General features: G+C 45.0%; 1 protein-coding gene across 2 annotated transcripts in view; it reads left to right on the top strand.

Annotated features, from left to right (window-relative positions):
• Positions 1 to 26202, top strand: part of LOC112223054 (mannosyl-oligosaccharide 1,2-alpha-mannosidase IA) — a 231272-nt gene that overhangs the window by 97323 nt on the left and 107747 nt on the right. For both annotated transcript variants that reach the window (XM_024386002.2, XM_024386004.2), the window contains exon 2: positions 16009 to 16105. In XM_024386002.2, the coding sequence (XP_024241770.1) occupies positions 16009 to 16105 (97 nt within the window). The remainder of the gene's footprint in view (positions 1 to 16008; positions 16106 to 26202) is intronic.

Raw genomic sequence — 26202 nt, 5'->3', positions numbered from 1 at the left:
AGTCGCGAGGAGGACCATTCCTCTTTACAAACTGTTTCAGTTCAGCAATAGTCTTGGGATGTCTAGTGTGAACTGCTCTCTTGAGGTCATGCCACAGCAACTTATTTGGGTTGAGGTCAGTACTCTGACTGGGCCACTCCAGGAGCGGCATTTTCTTCTGTGTTTTGGGTTGTTGTCCTGTTGCATCACCCAACTTCTGTTGAGCTTCAATTGGCGGACAGATAGCTTAACATTCTCCTGCAAAATGTCTTAATAAACTTGGGAATTCCTTTTTCTGTCGATGGTAGCAAGCTGTCCAGACCCTGAGGCAGCAAAGCAGCCCCAAACCATGATGCTCCCAACAACATAGTTTACAGTTGGGATGAGGTTTTGATGTTGGTGTGCTGTGCCTTTTTTTCTCCACACACAGTGTTGTGTGTTCCTTCCTTCCAAACAACTCAACTGTAGTTTCATCTGTCCACAGTATATTTTGCCAGTAGCGCTGTGGAACATCCAAGTGCAGTTTTGCAAACTTCAGAGGTACAGCAATGTTTTTTTGGGACTGCAGTGTCTTCTTCCATGGTGTCCTCCCATAAACACCATTCTTGTTTAGTGTTTTACGTGTCATAGTGTCACACCCTGACCATAGTTTGCTTTGTATGTTTCTATGTTTTGGTTGGTCAGGGTGTGATCTGAGTGGGCATTCTATGTTGGTTGTCTTGTTTGTCTATTTCTGGCCTGATATGGTTCTCAATCAGAGGTAGGTGTTAGTCATTGTCTCTGATTGGGAACCATATTTAGGTAGCCTGGGTTTCACTGTGTGTTTGTGGGTGAATGTTCCTGTCCCTGTGTTTTGCACCAGATAGGGCTGTTTTGAGGTTTCACATTTCATTGTTTTTGTAGTTTATTCATGTATAGTTTTCCTTTATTAAACAAACATGAATCATCATCACGCCGCATTTTGGTCCGCCTCTCCTTCAACTAAAGAGAACCGTTACACATAGACTCGTCAACAGAGATGTTAGCATGTTCCAGAGATTTCTGTAAGTCTTTAACTGACACTCTAGGATTCTTCTTACCCTCATTGAGAATGCTGCACTGTGCTCTTGCAGTCATCTTTGCAGGACAGCCACTCCTAGAGTAGCAACAGTGCTGAACTTTCTCCATTTATGGACAATTTGTCTTATCGTGGACTGATGAACATCAATCCTTTTAGAGATACTTTTGTAACCCTTTCCAGCTTTATGCAAATTAACAATTCTTTAATCTTCGGTCTTCTGAGATCTCTTTTGTTCAAGGCATGGTTCACATCTGGCAATGCTTCTTGTGGATAGCAAACTCAAATGTTGTGTTTTTTTATAGGGCAAGGCAGCTCTCATTGATTGGACTCTGGGTTAGCTGACTCCTATTTATTTTATATTTTACCTTTATTTAACTAGGCAAGTCAGTTAAGAACAAATTCTTATTTCAAATGACAACCTAGGAACAGTGGGTTGACTGCCTTGCTCAGGGGCAGAACAACAGATTTTTACCTTATTAACTCAGGGATTCGATCTTGCAACCTTTCGGTTACTAGTCCAACGCTCTAACCACTAGGCTACTTGCCGCCCCAATTAGCTTTTGGAGAAGTCATTAGCTTAGGGGTTTACGTACTTTTCCCAACCTACACTGTGAATGTTTAAATAATGTATTCAATATGACAAGAAAAAATACAATAGTTTGTGTGTTATTCGTTTAAGCACGCTATGTTTGTCTATTGCTGTGACTTATCTCTGTCCATGATCACCAAGCACCCTTGCAGCTCGGCTGTGCCTCCAGGGCTTTGGACCTCCCTCCCTAGCCTTGCCTCCTTCTCTCCATCCCCATGCCCATTAGTGGCTGGTGGTCTGCCCACTCTGCCCACCAGCCTGGTGCCCATTGGGCAAGTTGACCATGTTAAGGGCACACTGATGAACAAAGGCCAGGGAACCTGCCATCTCCCCTGTGCCCGCTCAGTGGGCGAATATACGCCAATCACATCAAAGGGAAGACATAACAAACACCTGTTGCGTTATTGTATTTAGAGGTAGGTGAAGGAGTCAAGCGCAGGAGAGCAGAGATGTCCAAGTAGTGTCTTTTAATAGGCAAGACCACAACAATAAGGTCAGGTACAATACCAAATAAATGCCCACGACAAAAGAGAACACAGCTACTCACGGAAGGAGGAAAAACAACACTCCTTAAACTTATACACAATCGGTATATACGTGAAAATAACATGACAGGAATAATCCCGCACAAACCTAAGCAGGCAACAGGGGTAATTACACACGCAGAAATGAAAGAAAATGAAACCAGGTGTGAAAGAACCAAAGACAAAACAAATGGAAAAGGAAAAATGGATCGGCAACGCCGAGCACCGCCCGAACAGGGAGAGGAACCACCTTCAGGGGAAGTCGTGACAACGCCTCAATTACCGATTGGACTAAATATCGTTACACCTAATACTAATGCTGTAATACTATGACTTATTAGTGAATGACTATTGCTCTTAAATATGGAAGCATGGCTGTTTTATATATCGGCTAGAGCTCCATTGTGCCTCTCTCTCTCTCCTCATTGCTCCCCTATGAGGTCTAATGGGGGCATTTAAGTGGCCCGAAACCCGGGTCAGCACCATCACTAGGGCCCAGGACCCCGAACCAGCCATTGAAATAGGCTCTTTGTGGTGTTTTACTCTCCTGGCATGAATATTTTATGGAGTCTTAACGTCTGTAGACTCTGGAGGCCTCTTGGCACAGGCCATGCACAGTCTCCTAATGATCTGATTTGGAGCCAAGTGGGTTAAGTTCTCTGCTGGAGAGAGGTAGAGATGAACACATGCAGGCAGGCAGGAGCAAACACATGCAAAAACACATGCGTGGACACACTGGCACACACACAGAGGCTGGAGAACACTCACTGCACACATGCACACACACGTACACAAAGAAGAGTCACCTCGTAGTCGATCTTGAATCCTCAAATTGCTCGTTAGGCTGTTTTATCCTTTTTACATGGACAGGAATGCAAAATGCAATAATATGATCTAAATTAATGGATTCTCTACGATAGGTCGTGTTTATGCTTGTGTGTGTGTGTGTGAGAGAGAGAGAGAGAAAGAGAGAAAAAGGGAGATTAAGAGAGAGACCAAATACTCAGTGGACGGACTGGTTTAATGGTGTTTCACAGTGATTTCATATTTTAAAAAACGTACAAAAAATGTTTTGCAGAAATGATACACCCTGTTTTTCATTAGTGAGATGAATGATAATATTTCAAAGTAAGTACTCTAGTTAGACGGAATTGGACGGCGATAACCAAGGACCATGTACTTTAAATGAGTTTGTAAAGGATGTCAAAAGAAATCTATTATGATCTGATTATACAATTATGGTACTGTAAACATAGCATTACAGCCAAAGGAGACAGGGTGTTCAACATTCTGTATTGAATACATGTTCTCTATTGACATCATTTGACAAGGCAAATGATTTCCAAGCACGTTGTGCATTTCCCAGTGTCCCTTTTGTCAGATGCCGAGCCATCTGAATTATTAGAATTTCAAAACATTTACCCAAACAAACATTCCGTGACACTCCATTGTTTTTATTCCATTGAATATATATATATATATATATATATATATATATCTCTATGACTCAAACAAATCGCTCCCTCTAATTGCCATTAGGGCTGTGTTCAGTCGTTCAGGGGTCAAGCCAAGTAGAGCCAGCAGACAGCCATTATTCCTATGCGTGAATGATCTCGCTACAGCACACCTCTCTGTATATCCTGCTCTCCTTTGTCGAGGTGCCTCCTTTATTTTCGGCTTGTGATAATCGACCGCAGGATTGTGCTGAGTCGGGCAGCTGAGTTAGACCCCTCCGGTGGCCTTCGGGGTCCTGCTAGGCTACTCGAGCCGCTCCCTATGTGTTTTTGACTGGGTAGAAATGGCTCCTCACCGATATAGGAGCCAGTGGTAATTGGTGAGGGGGGAGGTAGGGTGTGAAGAGGTGTGGCGCTGATGTGGTGCTTTCTCTGCCAGAGATCCCCTCTTCCTCCCCCTCCAGGTGATGACACAGCACCTCGTTAAGGCCTCGGTGTCTGAAGATGCCACGCCAGGGTGGAAGGGTGATTTATTACCAATGATCCATCCTGCCCTTCTCAGATTAAAGAGACGCTTCCCAGCTCGTGGCCCAAACATAACAATTGCATTACACAGCATGTCTGGAGGGAAGACGGAGAGCAAACAAGCTCTTGGAGGCGCGCTATATGAATATTTATGGAGCCCCCTTCTTTACTGTATGTGGTGTGAAATGATCCTTTTTTTCTGAGGTTTTGTGGTCAACACTGAACAGTATAGTAGTATTTGGTTGTGGACTGTTTAAAGGAGAAGTATTTTTTTGTTGGCTCTGGATGGCGTGCAAAAAAACATGCACAAATGCACATTGGCTGCGTTTACACAGGCATCCCAATTCTCATCTTTTTTCCCCACTATTATGACCAATCACATCAGGTCTTTTTCAGAGCTGATCTGATTAGTCGAAAGAGCAATTAGTAAAAAAACAAAAACAGAATTGGGCTGCCTGTGTAAACGCAGCCATAGAGACACAGACACATGGGAGGGAAGGGATTTGCATAAACACCTACGTACTCACCCCTACTGCATATAGGCTAGTATTATAACTGCATACCTAGTACTGTATCTGAACAAAAGGTTATTTAGAGTTATTCTCCTTCAGTGTTTATTGAGATGAAATGTGTTGGGAAGGCTTCTGTGTGGCTCTACAGGGACTCACTGTAGTGTGTGTGTGTGTGTGTGTGTGTGTGTATTTGTATATACTGTATGAGTGTGCTTACATGTATCAGTACTAGTGTGGTACACATGCTTCAATACATTTCTTGGAGAAACAGACACATAAACAACACACACACACACCCACACATACACATTGCTAGCAGCAAGAGACCGCAGTAGTACTGTGTCCCTTCTGCTCTCACTATATGTAGCTGTCAGTAACGGTCAGTGCCGTTTATGATGAGATGAGGGAGGACGAGTATTTTCTTCATCAGCGTGGCCTTATTTCTATTACAGCATGTTGGATGCCTGTCATTCACATTCCAATCACCCAGTTCAATGTAACATCGATAGGTTTAGTCTACTACATGACACTTTTAAATACAAGTAAAACTAAATGTATGCTCTTCAACCCATCGCTGCCTGCACCTGCCCGCACGTCCAACATCACTACTCTGGAAGGTTCTGACTTAGAATATGTGGACAACTACAAATACCTAGGAGTCTGGTTAGACAGTAAACTCTCCTTCCAGACTCACATTAAGCATCTCCAATCCAAAATTAAATCTAGAATCGGCTTCCTATTTCGCAACAAAGCCTCCTTCACCCATGCTGGCAAACATACCCTCGTAAAACCTACTATCCTACCGATCCTGGACTTCGGCAATGTCATTTACAAAATAGCCTCCAACACTCTTCTCAGCAAACTGGATGTAGTCCATCACAGTGCCATCCGTTTTATCACCAAAGCCCCATATACTACCCACCACTGCGACCTGTATGTTCTCGTTGGCTGGCCCTCGCTACATATTCGTCGCCAAACCCACTGGCTCCAGGTCATCTATAAGTCTTTGCCAGGTAAACCCCCGCCTTATCTCAGCTCACTGGTCACCATAGCAACCCCCACCCGTAGCATGGGCTCCAGCAGGTATATTTCACTGGTCATCCCCAAGCCAACACTTCCTTTGGCCGCCTTTCCTTCCAGTTCTCTACTGCCAAAGACTGGAATGAATTGCAAAAATCACTGAAGCTGGAGTTTTATCTCTAATTCTAACTTTAAGCATCAGCTGTCAGAGCAGCTTACCGATCACTGTACCTGTACACAGCCAATCTGTAAATAGCACACCCAACTACCTCATCCCCATATTGTTATTTATCCTCTTGCTCTTTTGCACCCCAGTATCTCTTGCACATCATCTGCACATTTATCACTCCAGTGTTAATACAAATTGTAATTATTTCGCCTCTATGGCCTATTTATTGCCTTACTCTTCTACATTTACACACACTGTACATAGATGTTTCTATTGTGTTATTGACTGTACGTTTGTTTATGTGTAACTTGTTTTTGTCGCAGTGCTTTGCTTTATCTTGGCCAGGTCGCAGTTGTAAATGAGAACTTTTCCTGGTTAGATAAAGGTGAAATAAAATACATTTAAAAAACACTCAAATTTTCCCTTTTCCCATCATGAGGTTGCTACAACCTAGCCTATTGAATGACAGTTTACAACGTAGGTACACACAGGTCGAGATAAAAAATTTGAGGTGACAGTTGCAAACGAGTTTCTATGGACAAATGTAGGCATTTGTATCCCTGTTTTGTTTGCTTCTGTTTAAGAACCGTTTTTCAACAGAATCGGCTGAATGAATACACCCCTGATCACACATAAACACTGTTCACTTTCATAGTATTCCTTCTCTCCTTTATGCACTCTCCTCCTCTCACCTTTTCCCTTCGTTTGTGGACTTCAATGCACAACACATCAGCTCTATGTGACCAGGTGAAAAATCTTTTCCAAGCCAAACCATGTCATAACCGCTATACACAGCCTACATCGTTGTCCCCATATTAGCTAAAGTAACATCCTGGTCAACATAGCTAATAGAACTAATGTGTAAGTAAACCTGCTACAATCATGCAGTAACGTTGCAGTGTACAGTCAGTCAGCAGTTACACTGGCAGGCACAGGTAGTAATAAATTAAGAAAAACAAAAGCTTACCTTGACTTGGAAGAGTTCCAGTGTTGTGTTGGATAGTCATAGCCAGCTAGCTAACATAGCATCCCTCTGTTTGATCTGGGTGTTTCAGTAGGCTAAACTAGCCAGCTGCATTTGCTAGCTAAGTAAGTAAAACTGAATGTGAAGAAAATCTCTCTCTCGCTTGCTTCTCCTTCATTTTTGTAGAAATTAATTTGTTGAAAACTGTTCAACAATTGTCTTTCTCTCTCTTTGAGTCAACTACTCACCACATTTTATGCACTGCAATGCTAGCTAGATACAGCTTATGCTTTCAGTACTAGTTTCATTCTCTGTTCCTTTGATTGGGTAGACAACATGTCAGTTCATGCTGCAAGAGCTCTGATAGGTTGGAGGACATCCCCAGGAAGTTGTCTTAATAACTGTGTAAGTCTATGGAAGGGGGTGAGAACCAAGAGGATGCTAGGTTTTGTATTGAAGTCAATGTACCAAGAGGAGAATGGAAGCTAGCTGTCCTCTGGCTAGCTTTTGAGGCTATTGTAGACCTTTGCAAAACAGTGTGTTTTAATCAATTATTTTGTGAAGTGAATACATTTAGTATACTTTTATCTAAAAGGGATAACTTTTTAAATGTTTTAAAAATTTTATTTTTAGAAAATTCACTGAGGAGGATGGTCCTCCCCTTCGTCCTTTGAGGAGCCTCCACTGGTAGCTGTACTCTCTCTCACTCTCTCTCTCTCTCTGTGTCTGTCTGTCTGTCTGTCTGTCTGTCTGTCTGTCTGTCTGTCTGTCTGTCTGTCTGTCTGTCTGTGTCTGATCAATCGATCACTGGAGGGGGTATTGCCCTGTGTGTGTGTGTTCAGTATGTGTGAGTGTGTGTGTGTGTGTGCTCAGTCTAACAATCTTAATGGTACTCTTTAGGCCCAGTGGGACAGTTCGGCTCCTGAGGGCCCCGTGGAGATAGAGGTTAACACGCCATCTGTGCTGGAACTCAGAGGAGGCCCCTGGCTTACTCCTCGTTCCGTTTTAATACAATCACTCTCTTAGTAGAAGTATAATGTTTATATACATCATCTTGAATGCAGTTTCCTTGTCACTCACAATGTGTTGTAGGGGTTTGGAGGAAGGGACTTTCCAGCTCTTGTTCCTTCAAAGTAAGTTATTGGTGAGAGAGAACCAGAGAGAAGGAGGAACAGATAGTGAGTGAGTGTGAGAGTGAATCAACAGAGAATCAACATGATAATAATAAAAAAGAAAGATACACAGACAGACAGAGAAGGATACTGCTGGAGCCAGGGTAGCTTGGCATTGGAGTCTTCAGAGATCAGAGTCCCTCTCATTGTGCACGGCCTTGTCAGGGTTTGAATACTGTCTGTTCAGCACTTGAGTGTGATTAAAGAAAGTGACTTCTAAATGGTTGCCTTGCACAATGAGCTGTGAGGGATTGCTGTGTGTGTGTGTGTGTGTGTGTGTGTGTGTGTGTGTGTGTGTGTGTGTGAAGAAACACAATGAATCGCCACATTCCACACGCTTTTGTTTATCTATTTCAAGCTTCCGATAATGCATGTGCACAGTTTTTTCCCCCTTTCTCGCATTTTCCCTCCAAATGAGGATGTATGGCAAGAAGCCCGACATAGAACATTGAAACATGTCAGAGTGGGGATTGATACGTCTGGGGATTTTTCTCATCTCCGTTTTTTCTTAAACATTTTAAATAATGCGGACATTCCCGCTGGGAGCAGTGGGGGTCCAAATGAGATGGGATGGGAACTGTACCGTTCTAACTGGGAGGAAGAGCGGGATGATGGTTTGATTGACAGCTTTGTGGGAGATGGAGGATTAAGACGTCGGGTAGATGATTGCCTGACTGACGCTGTCTTTTGGGTATCAGTGTGGAATAGGCTAGTACTTATTCCTCCCTTTATTCATCCCCTGAGAACCCACTTGTTACTTCTACTGCTACTACAATGTGTTCATCTCAAGTACATGTATCTCAGTCAATGACTTATTATCACATAGCAGCTATTATTGCAACATATGTGAAGTGGAAATGTAACTGACAACCCTTGATGTCTCCTCCGGCAACATGCTCCAGCCGACTGATCATTCTGCACCATGGGACTGAATAGGCTCAAGCTCTCAGACCTTGGCCATTCACAGACCATTGCTTTTCATATCAGACAAGTCTACCATGTTGCTGGGCAGAATGGTTTGAGAAAGGTGTGGAGTAGACAGGAGAGCAGTGCAGGTTGGGTTTACGCTTCACTATAATGTTCACCTCAAGATATTGGGCTTAATAGTGAAGGCAAAACCCCTCTTGAAGCGATACACAAATGTAACTGCATGGAGGTGAGGTGGGAGCTATCTTAGCCTGCATGCTCGAAGTGGTTAACCCACTGTACCTTTATTCTCTTCCCTATGCAGTGCCGTTAAGTCTGCAATAGCAAGGGTGTTTACACGGGTGTACAGTACCTTCTGTTCTCTAAAAAAACTCCTCTCCCCTCACTGACTTCTGGATGGCCGTTACTTCAGTTTTTCCCTCTTTAATCAGTCTATGCGTCGTCCCTCACTCCCGCCTTCCATCTTCTCTCTCTCTCTCTCTCTCTCTCTGTGTACAGCTGACGAATACTGACGGGTGTACCATACTGTACGTTTTCCTTCCTTTCCTTTCCTACAGAAAGGAAGGAAAATGTTTTCCTTCCTTTCCTACAAAGAAGTAGTATCCTGCTCATTGATTTAGCCCTCCCTCCATCTCCACCGTTCCATACATGCTAACTCTCTGTAGGTGTGTCCTGAATGCCTGTCAAAAGTGTGTGCCCTCTTTCACTCTTTGCGATGCAGAGGGATTTATAATTTAATACCAGGCACGTTGAAGGGTCTCACATAACCAGGGAGGTATCGATTAAATATCATTGTGACGAGGACCCTCACTGTGCTGGCTAAGCGGGAGATCTGCCATAATTAGGCATCCGGAAAAAGCTACAAAGCGTTGCGCCTTGCCAGTCGAAGCCTGGGCTTTTCTCTCTCTACCTCTTCTGGGTGGCCGACTGTCCACGTTGGTCCCTGCCCAGCTGCCGATGCCATGTTTTTTCGATAGCGTGTTTGTTAAGCAACAGCTCAGTGATCCAATCCACACTGGAAGCACCAATTGGGTTTCTAAAAGTGACGTTCAATGCCGTTGATACATTTCCAAGGTGATGCACTGCTTCTCCAATCAAAAATAAAAGCTCTCTTTAGCCCAAATAGGCTTGATACGCTTGTCCTAATCTCTTTTCATGTAATGGAAATGGATGTGAGTATTGTGACTAAAGCATTAGGAATGAATACATTCGGATACATTATCCAAAAGTGGATAATGTATGGATTACTATATATAGCAACATTCTATATTAGATACAGTAAAAAAGACTGACGTTTGCTGCTAAGCTGTGTGTTAAAACCCTGCTACAGGGGTACACAGGGTTTGTTCAGAGCTACTGTTGTGTGTCCATGCTAACACAACAGACCTGGTCTATATTAATGACCACCAAGCTCTCAATCCTCTCTATATGGTACATGACCTTACAGGCTCTCTCAATACAAACGTTCAAGCTTGTTTTTCTGCTAGCATTTTTTTTTGTGCCGTGATGATTAATAATTCATAATAAGGATAAGGTATGAATCACGTTAGAGAGGGCACATCTGCCCCACTTTTATCAATAATGTGTGAGGGTCCGTACCTTGGCAGTTTTTGTTTGTGCAAATAGGTGATTAAGCAAATCGAGAGCTTGGGACTATAAGGTTCTATCCTTGATCTGTTCAATGTTCTCTACCGAAATTAACTCCGCAAAAAAAGAAACGTCCTCTCACTGTCAACTGCGTTTATTTTCAGCAAACTTAACATGTGTAAATATTTGTATGAACATAAAAAGATTCAACAACTGAGACATAAACTGAACAGGTTCCACAGACGTGACTAACAGAAATTGAATAATGTGTCCCTGATTAAGGGGGGGGGGTCAAAAGTAACAGTCGGTATCTGGTGTGGCCACCAGCTGCATTAAGTAGTGCAGTGCATCTCCTCCTCATGGACTGCACCAGATTTGCCAGTTCTTGCTGTGAGATGTTACCCCACTCTTCCACCAAGGCACCTGCAAGGTCCCGGACATTTCTTGGGGGAATGGCCCTAGCCCTCACTCTCCAATCCAATAGGTCCCAGACATGCTCAATGGGATTGAGATCCGGGCTTTTCTCTGGCCATGGCAGAATACTGACATTCCTGTCTTGCAGGAAATCATGCACAGAACGAGCAGTATGGCTGGTGGCATTGTCATGCTGGAGGGTCAGGATGAGCCTGCAGGAAGGGTACCACATGAGGTGAGGGAGGAGAATGTCTTGCCTGTAACGCACAGCGTTGAGATTGCCTGCAATGACAACAAGCTCAGTCCGATGATGCTGTGACACACCGCCCTAGACCGTGACAGACCCTCCACCTCCAAATCAATCGCTCCAGAGTACAGGCCTCGGTGCAACGCTCATTCCTTCGACGATAAACGCGAATCCGACCATCACCCCTGGTGAGACAAAACCGCGACTCGTCAGTGAAAAGTAATATCCAGCGAAGGTGGGTTTGTGCCCATAGGCAACGTTGTTGCCAGTGATGTCTGATGAGGACCTGCCTTACAACAGGCCTACAAGCCCTCATTCCAGCCTCTCTCAGCCTATTGCGTACAGTCTGAGCACTGATGGAGGGATTGTGTGTTCCTGGTGTAACTCGGGTAGTTGTTGTCGCCATCCTGTACCTGTCCCGCAGGTGTGATGTTCGGATGTAACGATCCTGTGCAGATGTTGTTACACGTGGTCTGTCACTGCGAGGACTATCAGCTGTCCATCCTGTCTCCCTGTAGCGATGTCTTAGGCGTCTCACAGTACGGACATTGCAATTTATTACCCTGGCCACATCTGCAGTCCTCATGCCTCCTTGCAGCATGCCTAAGTCACGTTCACACAGATGAGCAGGGACCCTGGGCATCTTTCTTTCTGGGGTTTTCCGAGTCAGTAGAAAGGCCTCTTTAGTGTCCTAAGTTTTCATAACTGTGACCTTAATTGCCTACCGTCTGTAAGCTTTTAGTGTCTTAATAACCGTTCCAGAGGTGCATGTTCATTAATTGTTTATGGTTCATTGAACAAACATTGGAAACAGTGTTTAAACCCTTTACAATGAAGATCTGTGAAGTTATTCAGATTTTTCGAATTATCTTTGAAAGTCAGGGTCCTGAAAAAGGTATGTTTCTTTTTTTGTTGAGTGTAGTACTCTAAATACCCCAATTCATATTGTTAAATCCAAAAGAATACACCATTCAAACCAATGAGGGTTCGAAACTTTAAAGCCAATTGTCTCAGAAACATAATTTTGCAGATGGAACCTTATAGTCACAAGCTCTCGAAATGTTGTCTCTGCAGCAAACTGTTGACTGGTGCATACTGGAACAAATTGAAGAGAAGGTGTATATGGTCTTTGGGATTGAGGCTGTCCTAATATGGACACCATATCATTTTTGCCTTAAGAACATTCAGTGCCAGTTCAATCTATTGCCCAGACTTAGTTCAGGAAAAACCATATGGTTAAAAGTCCTGTTGTCACCTTCTCTATGTGTGCCTTGCTCTAGAAGCCCTAGTTCTTCCCTGCATGCCATGCTGTCTGTCCAGAGCTGAGTAAAGACAGGCCAGTGTGTGTGCCCTGCTGAGAAACCGTGCTGGGCTGATAGGCTGCCCCTTATTTTCACCTGCTCCTAGGGTAGTGGTTTACACACTAGGGGCTCATTGTATTTCCTGCTGGTCAATATTCTGCTCTTTTAACCCTTTACAGAGGAGAGACCTTACTAGTTGTGACCTAGAGTAACGGTAGCCATTTTAGGCTACCCTCAGCCTCAAGTCTCACCCCTTTTTGTGTCAATCTTCAACACTCCTTGAGGCTGAGGGTGTCCTGAAATGGACCCCATACCAGGCTTATCTTATCTACAGCTGCTGCTTATTTACAGCTGATTTTGATTGGAAAACCTAAAGTCTTTCAGCGCCTTTCGTCGAATGATCAGACAGTGAGTTTTCTCATTAATGGAAGGAAAACAAATGTCTTTGTAATGATTTTCTTTGCTCATCATGTTGTTGTATTTGCTACGAGGAAAACCGGTGATATTGCATCTTTCCCAGGAGATTTTGATAAAGCTGTTTGGTGTAAGCATATTCACTGAAGCGCTCTAAGCCATCTTGTTTTTCATGTCGAGTGTTGTCGTGCGAAAATCCTCGAGAGTCAGGTTGGAAAGCATTGACTTCCGACGTCAGGGAATGGAATTGGCAAATTGCATTCTGATAAATGTGTGATTCATTTTAATCACTGGCTGCTATTGAACTGCTTTCCCCAAGAACCAGCCAATGAATGAGCCAAAGAGCAGTTACGACTGGCACTGTATGCTGTATGTCCAGCGTATTTACCCCTGGCAACAGTTTGCCCCCATCCATTTGCTCTCCTAGAAAGGTTGTCTGGGTGGAAGCGTGCTAGGGCTATAGTGGGTGCTATCGATTGGTGTGGTCTCTGATTGTGTGTGTTTGTGTGTGTGTGTGTGTGTGTGTGTGCTGCTGCTTATGATCATGGCATGTTAGTCCTGTGATCCTGGCGGTCTCTGACCCTGGTCATCTCACACCGCCTTACTAATCACAACATTGTCAGGGGATATAATTATACAGGCCTGTGTCCTCCTCCTCCCCACTGGTGTGGCGCCATCAATAATGATCTCTATGCATGTTGTATCTACAGTTTGTGTGGAGCATCACATCCAGCTGTCTGCTAGAGCCACTGGGGAAACAGTGGGGAGTAGCAGTTAGGGAAAAGGCTTTGATTGACATTCGAGTAAACAAGCAGATAGCGCTCTAATCTGGCTGCGTTACATAGAAGTATATTTACTACGAGGATTCGGCACCCAACTACTTTTGAGAAATAATCTGAGTGAGCATGTTATCTATTGTTCTATGAATTTGACCATTTCTGTGTGGATTACTATGCCACTGGACCTGAATATTAAAACTGAAAACACAGCTTCTGGCAAGTTTGCATTATTCCTCGGGATATTTCGGGCTTTGGTTTCTCATTCTGTACAGGTTGCATTCTGCAATCACGACACACTCAGTTATTTTGTGCTTAAACTGCAGAGCTTCCCCAGTCCAGATGAAGTGAACACAGAGTTCAAACGTTTACCAAACCCTGGCATTTATGTCAAAGTCATGTTTTCCATTAAACTTTCTATCCCTGGGGAGTGGAGCAAGACGAGCGTTTTATAAAGAAACGTGTATTTCAACTGAAACCTGAATCCTTTGCTCTGAGGAAAATGATTTGGTCTGATATTGTAAACTAGGCTCGTCTTTCTGGCCCTGGCTGGAGTTATTGCCATGCAAACAAATTTGCACCATCAATAGCCTTGATGCTAATCCCCAAATCATGTCTCAAGCTAGTTCCTTCCTTTTACTGGATGCGGTCCTGCATAAATGATTTGTGTTAATATTGGCATATCTCAAGGCGAGAGAGCTTCTTTTGAAACGATGCCCATTCAAATTGGCTGGGACGACTATTCTGCAAAGGCTCAACAATGACAGTGACTGTGCACCTGTGGTAACTGTTGCGTCCCTGTGTGTGTGGATGGGTGAGCAAGCGTGTGTGTTTGTGAAAGTGTGTGTAAACCTGCATTTAGGCCGCAAGGCAGGATGTTGTTGTTTCTACCGTTCACTCTGCTCTCGTGGTCACTGAAAACCCGGCCTTCACTGATGTAAGCCGAGCTGAGCTGCCATAACTCACTAGCCCAGGTAGCACCAGCTCGGCTCTCAACCTTTCTTGAACCTTGACCCCTTTTTTCATCAGTTGCTAGAGCTTTCAGATCTAAAGAATGTGTCTTCCCTCTCTGTTACGGAGGCTTTGGCTGTTATATGTGAGAACACTCTCTCATAGACTAATGTGTACAGAATTTGAGAGAAATAAGCTTTTTGTGCACATGAAACATTTCTGAGATCTTTCATTTCAGCTCATGAACCATTGCACCAACGCTTTACATGTTGCATTTATTTTTGTTCAGTATATTAAGTTGCATGTGTGTCTTGGCCTAAGATGAATGCTGCTCGCCTGCTCTCAATTAACCTCTGGAGACCACCACAGGCTCATGCAGTATTAATGATAGAACTCACGTCATATTACTACTGCGCCTCTGGGAGAAAAAAAAACAATTCCTGGTGTGTCAGTCAACCGCATCAAATTCTGACATGCTGGGGTGGTGTGGTGGTTAGCTAATTAACTCAGTGGGAGATTTACAGGAAGCAGGAATTATGCTTTTGTTTCAATATTTACATGTATATCAGTGGGCTTAAGTGTTCCTTTGTGTTTTTATGATTGATTAATATTCAGAAGATCATATGCTACTAATATTCTTATCCTCATTGATAGTAAACTGTATTTCACTGCAGGAAAAAAAAGAATCTATGACAGACTTCCAGGTGATTTGTCTGCATCATAGTTGCCAGAAAGTCCAGGAAAGTTACAAGCTCAGTCACAGCCACACAGAGCACAAACGTGCATAGCCTTTACTCAACATCAAAACAAAATGTACGTATTAACAAATAAATCCTCTGTTCATCGGCTCCTTGAGAGCAAACAGGAACGTTGCCTGAAACATTGCCTCGGCTGCTGTCAGTGTCAGTCATGAATTTATGCATTCGTTTGATGAACGTCAACTAACTTCCCCTTCAGATTCTACCGAGCCAATTATAAACGTGTCGCTCGAGGCAGCGATGGATCGATCAAGCATGGGCTCTTCCAGCCATAATGATTCAATTGGGCTCCAGAGTGGTGCAGCGGTCTAAGGCACTGCGTCTCAGTGCAAGAGGTGTCACTACAGTCCCTGGTTTGAATTCAGGCTGAATCACATCCGGCTGTGATTGGGAGTCCCATAGGGCGGCGCACAATTGGTCCCGCTGCGTTGGTTTGGCCAGGGTAGGCCGTCATTGTAAATAAGAATTTGTTTTTAACTGACTTGCCAAGTTAAATAAATAAATAAAATATTTTGTGTGTGATAATTGCATGCCTGTGTTAAATCCACAGCAAATCAATAATCCATAATTGACATTGCTGCAGGCCACCATTCCAGTTTAATTAAGGCCATCAGTTTAGTGACTGACTTGTGTTCTTAACCTCGTCGCCTCTTTTTGTGTTTCAGATGATGAAGTTTGCCTGGGACAACTACAAGAGCTTTGCCTGGGGCAAGAATGAGCTACGGCCCCTGACCAGGAATGGCCACATTGGGAACATGTTTGGTGAGTGGTGTTTTGTGGCCCCAGGCTAAAAAAAAAACATATACCCTCAATCAGCTGCTTGTGAAGGTCTTACGGTCTTTATCAAAAACAGTCAAATGGTCTGCAGTCATGGACACACAATTGTCTGTGGGTCTTAACTCTTTGACCTAGAGGTCGACTTTCATTAATGCTAATCGCTCATAGAAGAGAATGTTCTCATTGTGGAAGGTATTCTTCGCTCGTCAACATTTTAGAGACGTGCAGGTTGAGGATCCCCTGGCTACCATTATTTAAACATCTTTGTTGTGTTGCATATGGTTGTACTGTAGGTGGAAAAGGCCTGCCATAGGCTTCCTGACTACCAGTGCATGTTATGAGCATTTCCCACTTGTCGGTGTGTATGAACCCACCTGTCAGTATGGTTCTTTCCGGGTCCATCAGACTGTGATCTGTCCCAGCAGCCTTTATACCACCTTGTCATTTTGTGGGCATTAATCGGACATGGTACCAGAAGGTTCCTCAGGTCCCTAATGACACGTGTACACACACACACACACACACACACACGTGTCTGAGCGACAGGATATCCTGTGATAACGCTCTTAATAAAAGTGTGGTCAGCTTTTAATGAGGATTGGGTTGGCGGGCCTTTGTCTGTCTGACACGACTGAGTTCATCTACATCCTGTCTACTTGGATTGTGGCGTATTGAGGCCATTATGTGAGACAATGCTAACCTTTCTCTCCGAGGTTTGATGGCATCTCTTCTTTCTCTCTCATCGTGTCGTAGTAATACAATAATGTGTCTTCCAAATGGAACATTCATGTAAATGTGACTGTACTGTAGTATTCATGTAAATGTGACTGTACTGTAGTATTCATGTAAATGTGACTGTACTGTAGTATTCATGTAAATGTCATGCATTATGCAAATAGGGTGATAACTCAGCCTTCTCTCCCCATGTGTTGGAATTAAGACCGACAAAAAGGACCTTATCCAACCCTTTGCATGATATCCGGTTGTATTTCATAGCCCTACAGATGTAGGATTTAATTTGATCAACCTGCAGGACATTTAAAACTTGTAGTGTATTTGAGGTTTTAAAAGGCTTCTAAAGTTAGTCCTTTCCATTTTGAAAGTTCAAACTTGAGTTTCCCTGACGAAAAATGTATCAACCCCTGCTAAAATGTCAATTCATCACAATCCACATAATAATTCTGTGACGTAGAAGTGTGTCACTGGCCGCGGGCAGCATTTGGTTCTTTAACGCACGCACACATTCATCACTCCTCCCTGCTCCATTATCAGATAAGGTAACAATGTGGGTCGACACACAAGTTGACTTCTCTGTCTTAGTACATACATTTCACACTTCTGTCAATGTTCATATTTAATACAAGCAATATGTATTTTACGTGTGCAACGTTATGGATGAGCGCGTTGTGTGTTTGTTCTGTTCCTCTCTCTATCTCTGTAGCTTCCGGGTATGCTGGATAAGGACCCAAGCTAAGGGAATTGGGGCTGACTTTGTAGTGCCTGTCCCAAATGGCTCATTAATGTAAATGTGCATATTGAAAGACACTGTCAGTAGTGATGTCATTTTGTAACTCTTATGTTGTGATATTACTTCATAAACATGTTGCAATGTATATCAATCAATAACCATCTTAAATAAACATGCCCCATTCAAGAAATTTAGAACCAGGAACAGATATAGCCCTTGGTTCTCCCCAGACCTGACTGCCCTTAATAACCAACACAAAAACATCCTATGGCGTTCTGCATTAGCATCGAACAGCCCCCGTGATATGCAGCTGTTCAGGGAAGCTAGAAACCATTATACACAGGCAGTTAGAAAAGCCAAGGCTAGCTTTTTCAAGCAGAAATTTGCTTCCTGCAACACTAACTCAAAAAAGTTCTGGGACACTGTAAAGTCCATGGAGAATAAGAACACCTCCATCCCAGCTGCCCACTGCACTGAAGATAGGAAACACTGTCACCACTGATAAATCCACCATAATTGAGAATTTCAATAAGCATTTTTCTACGGCTGGCCATGCTTTCCACCTGGCTACTCCTACCCCGGTCAACAGCACTGCACCCCCAACAGCAACTCGCCCAAGCCTTCCCCATTTCTCCTTCTCCCAAATCCATTCAGCTGATGTTCTGAAAGAGCTGCAAAATCTAGACCCCTACTAATCAGCCGGGCTAGACAATCTGGACCCTTTCTTTCTAAAATTATCTGCCGAAATTGTTGCCACCCCTATTACTAGCCTGTTCCCAGATTCCCAAAGATTGGAAAGCAGCTGCGGTCATCCCCCTCTTCAAAGGGGGACACTCTTGACCCAAACTGCTACAGACCTATATCTATCCTACCATGCCTTTCTAAGGTCTTCGAAAGCCAAGTCAACAAACAGATTACCGACATTTTGAATCTCACCATACCTTCTCTGCTATGCAATCTGGTTTCAGAGCTGGTCATGGGTGCACCTCAGCCACGCTCAAGGTCCTAAACGATATCTTAACCGCCATCGATAAGAAACATTACTGTGCAGCCGTATTCATTGATCTGGCCAAGGCTTTCAACTCTGTCAATCACCACATCCTCATCGGCAGACTCGACAGCCTTGGTTTCTCAAATGATTGCCTCGCCTGGTTCACCAACTACTTCTCTGATAGAGTTCAGTGTGTCAAATCGGAGGGTCTGCTGTCCGGACCTCTGGCAGTCTCTATGGGGGTGCCGCAGGGTTCAATTCTTGGACCGACTCTCTTCTCTGTATACATCAATGAGGTCGCTCTTGCTGCTGGTGAGTCTGATCCACCTCTACGCAGACGACACCATTCTGTATACTTCCGGCCCTTCTTTGGACACTGTGTTAACAACCCTCCAGGCAAGCTTCAATGCCATACAACTCTCCTTCCGTGGCCTCCAATTGCTCTTAAATACAAGTAAAACTAAATGCATGCTCTTCAACCGATAGCTACCTGCACCTACCCGCCTGTCCAACATCACTACTCTGGACGGCTCTGACTTAGAATACGTGGACAACTACAAATACTTAGGTGTCTGGTTAGACTGTAAACTCTCCTTCCAGACCCATATCAAACATCTCCAATCCAAAGTTAAATCTAGAATTGGCTTCCTATTTCGCAACAAAGCATCCTTCACTCATGCTGCCAAACATACCCTTGTAAAACTGACCATCCTACCAATCCTCGACTTTGGCGATGTCATTTACAAAATAGCCTCCAATACCCTACTTAACAAATTGGATGCAGTCTATCACAGTGCAATCCGTTTTGTCACCAAAGCCCCATATACTACCCACCATTGCGACCTGTACGCTCTCGTTGGCTGGCCCTCGCTTCATACTCGTCGCCAAACCCACTGGCTCCATGTCAAATCAAATCAAATCAAATTTATTTATATAGCCCTTCGTACATCAGCTGATATCTCAAAGTGCTGTACAGAAACCCAGCCTAAAACCCCAAACAGCAAGCAATGCAGGTGTAGAAGCACGGTGGCTAGGAAAAACTCCCTAGAAAGGCCAAAACCTAGGAAGAAACCTAGAGAGGAACCAGGCTATGTGGGGTGGCCAGTCCTCTTCTGGCTGTGCCGGGTGGAGATTATAACAGAACATGGCCAAGATGTTCAAATGTTCATAAATGACCAGCATGGTCGAATAATAATAAGGCAGAACAGTCAGGTGGAAGTTGAAACTGGAGCAGCAGCATGGCCAGGTGGACTGGGGACAGCAAGGAGTCATCATGTCAGGTAGTCCTGGGGCATGGTCCTAGGGCTCAGGTCAGTTGAAACTGGAACAGCAGCATGGCCAGGTGGACTGGGGACAGCAAGGAGTCATCATGTCAGGTAGTCCTGGAGCTCAGGTCCTAGGGCTCAGGTCCTCCGAGAGAGAGAAAGAAAGAGAGAAGGAGAGAATTAGAGAACGCACACTTAGATTCACACAGGACACCGAATAGGACAGGAGAAGTACTCCAGATATAACAAACTGACCCCAGCCCCCCGACACATAAACTACTGCAGCATAAATACTGGAGGCTGAGACAGGAGGGGTCAGGAGACACTGTGGCCCCATCCGAGGTCACCCCCGGACAGGGCCAAACAGGAAGGATATAACCCCACCCACTTTGCCAAAGCACAGCCCCCACACCACTAGAGGGATATCTTCAACCACCAACTTACCATCCTGAGACAAGGCTGAGTATAGCCCACAAAGATCTCCGCCACGGCACAACCCAAGGGGGGCGCCAACCCAGACAGGATGACCACAACAGTGAATCAACCCACTCAGGTGACGCACCCTCCAGGGACGGCATGAGAGAGCCCCAGTAAGCCAGTGACCCAGCCCCTGTAATAGGGTTAGAGGCAGAGAATCCCAGTGGAAAGAGGGGAACCGGCCAGGCAGAGACAGCAAGGGCGGTTCGTTGCTCCAGAGCCTTTCCGTTCACCTTCCCACTCCTGGGCCAGACTACACTCAATCATATGACCCACTGAAGAGATGAGTCTTCAGTAAAGACTTAAAGGTTGAGACCGAGTTTGCGTCTCTGACATGGGTAGGCAGACCATTCCATAAAAATGGAGCTCTATAGGAGAAAGCCCTGCCTCCAGCTGTTTGCTTAGAAATTCTAGGGACAATTAGGAGGCCTGCGTCTTGTGACCGTAGCGTACGTGTAGGTATGTACGGCAGGACCAAATCAGAGAGATAGGTAGGAGCAAGCCCATGTAATGCTTTGTAGGTTAGCAGTAAAACCTTGAAATCAGCCCTTGCTTTGACAGGAAGCCAGTGTAGAGAGGCTAGCACTGGAGTAATATGATCAAATTTTTTGGTTCTAGTCAGGATTCTAGCAGCCGTATTTAGCACTAACTGAAGTTTATTTAGTGCTTTATCCGGGTAGCCGGAAAATAGAGCATTGCAGTAGTCTAACCTAGAAGTGACAAAAGCATGGATTAATTTTTCTGCATCATTTTTGGACAGAAAGTTTCTGATTTTTGCAATGTTACGTAGATGGAAAAAAGATGTCCTTGAAATGGTCTTGATATGTTCTTCAAAAGAGAGATCAGGGTCCAGAGTAACGCCGAGGTCCTTCACAGTTTTATTTGAGACGACTGTACAACCATTAAGATTAATTGTCAGATTCAACAGAATATCTCTTTGTTTCTTGGGACCTAGAACAAGCATCTCTGTTTTGTCCGAGTTTAATAGTAGAAAGTTTGCAGCCATCCACTTCCTTATGTCTGAAACACATGCTTCTAGCGAGGGCAATTTTGGGGCTTCACCATGTTTCATTGAAATGTACAAGACCCTGCTACAAGACCCCTGTACAAGACCCTCATCTACAAGACCCTGCTAGGTAAAGTCCCCCCTTATCTCAGCTCGCTGGTCACCATAGCATCTCCCACCTGTAGCGCACGCTCCAGCGGGTATATCTCTCTAGTCACCCCCAAAACCAATTCTTTCTTTGGCCGCCTCTCCTTCCAGTTCTCTGCTGCCAATGACTGGAACGAACTACAAAAATCTCTGAAACTGGAAACACTTATCTCCGTCACTAGCTTTAAGCACCAACTGTCAGAGCAGCTCACAGATTACTGCACCTGTACTTAGCCCACCTATAATTTAGCCCAAACAACTACCTCTTTCCCAACTGTATTTAATTTATTTATTTATTTTGCTCCTTTGCACCCCATTATTTTATTTCTATTTTGCACATTCTTCCATTGCAAAACTACCATTCCAGTGTTTTACTTGCTATATTGTATTTATTTTGCCACCATGGCCTTTTTTGCCTTTACCTCCCTTATCTCACCTCATTTGCTCACATTGTATATAGACTTGTTTATACTGTATTATTGACTGTATGTTTGTTTTACTCCATGTGTAACTGTGTGTCGTTGTATCTGTCGAACTGCTTTGCTTTATCTTGGCCAGGTCGCAATTGTAAATGAGAACTTGTTCTCAACTTGCCTACCTGGTTAAATAAAGGTAAAATAAATAAATAAATAAAAATATACTTTAGTATGTTTAATTAATGGAAAATGTAGGTTTGACTAGGTAATTGCTTAATTAATTAGTGTTAATTGTTCTGAGGGGAGGGGCTAGCCCTACAAAAGGAGCCTCTCTTTCAGTTCAGAGGTCATTTTGGATTGAGCTGTGAAATGGGCAGCATTGTTTTTAGCTGTCCCATAAGGTATATGTTTGATGGCAGTACTGTTGTTTTGTTTTTGTTCCGGAATCACTTTGTAAATTAACACCCTGAAGCACAGAAGAACTTTTGCGGTTCCGCCATCTTCTTGATTTTGATAGAGGTTCGATTTTCCAGTATAGCCTTCTGGCCTACTCTACGTGACAAATTCACATTTCCTTTTGCTGCAGGATTATTTTCCTCCAGTAGCAAATTGACTCCAATTAAAATGTTACATCTGTAAGTAACCATCTGTGTATGGGTTATTATTATGATCATTCTGGTAAAGAACCTTTATGGTAGCTGCCTGAAAGGTCCTTTAAAGAAATATCTGTACATGTAAAGATGTGTATTAATGCGAAGTCAGGTGCAGGAGAGCAGAGAATGAGTATGAAACTATATTATAGTTTCAAACCGGGAGCACAACAACACAAACACACTCAAAAAACAGAACAATAAAGTAAAGCGCTAAACGAACATCACAAGACATGAAAACAATTACACACAAAACATGATGGGAAACAGAGGGTTAAATACAAGTAGATTGATTGGGGAAATGAAAACCAGCTGTGTATGAAAACAAGACAAGACAAATGGATATATGAAAAAGGAGCGGCGATGGCGAGAAAGCCAATGACGTCGATCGCCGCCCGAACAAGGAGAGGAGCCAACTTCAACGGAAGTCGTGACAGTACCCCCCTAGCAGCGCGCCGACACCGGCCTTGTGGACGACCCGGAGGACGAGGTGCAGGGCGATCCGGCCGGCGACGGTGACACTCAGTAGTTCAGGATCCAAAATATCTGCAACCGGAACCCAGCACCTCTCCTCCGGTCGTACCCCTCCCACTCCACGAGGTACTGAAGGCCCCCCCACCCAACGCCTCGAATCCAGGATGGAACGAATGATGTACGCCGGGGCCCCCTCGATGTCCAAAGGGGGCTGAGGAACCTCCGGCACCTCAGATTCCTGGAGCGGACCAGCCACCACCGGCCTGAGGAGAGACACATGGAACGAGGGGTTAATACGATAGTAAGAGGGAAGTTGTAATCTGTAACATACCTTGTTGCTTTCTGACGACGCGCCGCTCGCTGGAGATGGACACGAGTGGCCTCCCATGTCTCCTCCGCGCGCCTAAACCGGTCGTCCACCGCAGGAGTATCGTCTGACCCTGATGCCATGGTGCCAGAACCGGCTGTTACCCCAATACACACTGAAAGGGGGAGAGGTTAGTGGAGGAGTGGCGAAGCGAGTTCTGTGCCATCTCGACCCAGGGCACGAACGCTGCCCACTCCCCCGGCCGGTCCTGGCAATAGGACCGCAGAAACCTTCCCACATCCTGGTTGACTCTCTCTACCTGCCCGTTACTCTCGGGGTGAAAACCTGAGGTAAGGCTGTTCGAGACCCCCAGACGTTCCATGAACGCCCTCCATACTGGGGACCTCGAACCAACGCTATATCGTCAGGCACCCTGTAGTGCCGGAAGACATGTGTAAACAGGGCCTCCGTAGTCTGTAGGGCCGTAGGGAGACCAGGCAGAGGGAGGAGACCACAGGACCAGGATCGTGGTATTTACCTGTGAAAGAGGAAGATCTGTTAAGAAATCCACTGACAGATGTGACCATGGTCGTTGTGGAACGGGTAAGGATGTAACTTACCTCTGGGCAGGTGTCTTGGAGCCTTACACTGGGCACACACCGAGCAGGAGGAAACATACACCCTCACATCCTTTGCCAAAGTGGCCACCAGTACTTCCCAGTCAGACAGCGCACCGTCTGACCAATCCCCGGATGACCAGAGGAGGGAGATGTGTGGGCCCAAGAGATCAACTGGTCACGGACAGCAGACAGAACGTACTTACGCCCAACGGGACACTGGAGGGGAGCGGGCTCCGTATGCAGCGCCTGCTCAATGTCCGCATCCAGATCCCACACGACCGGCGCTACCAGGCAGGAGCCCGGGAGTATGGGAGTCTGATCCATGGGCCGCTCCTCTGTGTCATACAGTCTGGACAGTGCGTCTTCCGCCTTATTCTGGGAACCTGATCTGTAGGACAAGGTAAACACAAAACGGGTAAAGAACATGGCCCACCTTGCCTGACGAGGATTCAGTCTCCTCACTGCCCGGATGTACTCCAGGTTGCGGTGGTCAGTCCAGATGAGGAAAGGGTGTTTAGCCCCCTCAAGCCGATGTCTCCATGCTTTCAACACTTTAACCACAGCCAACACCTACCGGTCTCCCACATCATAGTTAAGCTCAGCTGGACTGAGCTTCTTTGAGAAGAAAGCACAGGGGCGGAGTTTCGGTGGCTTGCCCGAGCGATGTGAGAGCACAGCTCCTATCCCAGCCTTGGACTCGTCCACCTCCACTATGAACGCCTAAGAGGGATCCGGATGGGCCAACACGGGAGCCGAGGTAAACAGAGCTCTTAGCTGCCCAAAGGGCCTGTCCGCCTCAGCCGACCACTGCAACCTTACAGGACCGCCCCTTCAGCATTGAGGTAATGGGCGCAGCAACCTGGCCAAAACCCCGGATAAATCTCCGGTAGTATTTTGCTCCTTTGCACCCCATTATTTTTATTTCTACTTTGCACATTCTTCCATTGCAAATCTACCATTCCAGTGTTTTGCTATATTGTATTTACTTTGCCACCATGGCCTTTTTTTGCCTTTACCTCCCTTATCTCACCTCATTTGCTCACATCGTATATAGACTTGTTTATACTGTATTATTGACTGTATGTTTGTTTTACTCCATGTGTAACTCTGTGTTGTTGTATGTGTCAAACTGCTTTGCTTTATATTGGCCAGGTCGCAATTGTAAATGAGAACTTGTTCTCAACTTGCCTACCTGGTTAAATAAAGGTGAAGTAAAAAATTTTTTTTTAAAGTAATGGGTAAACCCTAAAAATTGCTGCACCTCCTTTGCCGTGGTGGGAGTCGGCCAATTACATACGGCTGAAATGCGGTGACTCTCCATCTCCACCCCTGATGTGGAAATGCGATAACCTAGGAAGGAGATGGCCTGCTGAAATAACAGGCATTTCTCAGCCTTGACCTACAGGTCATGCTCCAACAGTCGTCCAAGTACCTTGCGCACCAAAGACGCATGCTCGGCGCGTGTAGAGGAGTAAATCAGAATGTCATCGATATACACCGCTACACCCTGCCCGTGCAGGTCCCTGAAAATCTTGTCTACAAAGGATTGGAAAACTGATGGAGCATTCTTCAACCCGTATGGCATGACAAGCTACTCATAATGCCCTGTGGTTGTACTGAACGCTGTCTTCCACTCGTCTCCCTCCCGGATATGCACCAGGTTATACGCACTCCTGAGATCCAGTTTCGTGAAGAAGCGCACCCCATGCATTGACTCAATCGCCGTAGCGATAAGATGTAGCGGCTAACTGTACCCCACAGTGATTAGACGGGCGCAAACCTCCATCCTTCTTCTTCACAAAAAAGAAACTCGAGGAGGCAGGTGAAGTAGAGGGCTGAATGTACTCCTGATGCAGGGATTCAGAGACATATGTATCCATAGCCACCGTATCTGCTTGCGACGGGGGATACACGTGACTCCTGGAAAGCGCAGCGTCTGCCAGGTGATTTATCGCACAATCCCCCGGGTCGATGAGGTGGTAATTGAGTCGCCTTCTTTTTACAGAAGGCGAGAGCCAAATCGGCATATTCTGGGGGGATGTGCACGGTGGAGACCTGATCTGGACTTTCCACCATAGTAACACCAACGGAAACCCCTACACACCTCCCTGAGCACTCTCGCGACCACTCCGTGAGATTCCTCTGTTGCCAGGAAATAGTGGGGTTATACAGAGCCAAACAGGGAAGGCCTAGTACCACAGGAAATGAAGGTGAGTCAGTGAGAAAGAGACTGATTCTCTCCTCATGATTCCCCTGCATAA

The sequence above is a fragment of the Oncorhynchus tshawytscha genome, linkage group LG23 (genome assembly GCF_018296145.1).
Source record: "Oncorhynchus tshawytscha isolate Ot180627B linkage group LG23, Otsh_v2.0, whole genome shotgun sequence".
Taxonomy (NCBI): Eukaryota; Metazoa; Chordata; class Actinopteri; order Salmoniformes; family Salmonidae; genus Oncorhynchus; species Oncorhynchus tshawytscha.
The sequence above is the reverse complement of the archived record's forward strand: the minus strand, read 5'-3'. Positions and strand labels throughout refer to the sequence as shown.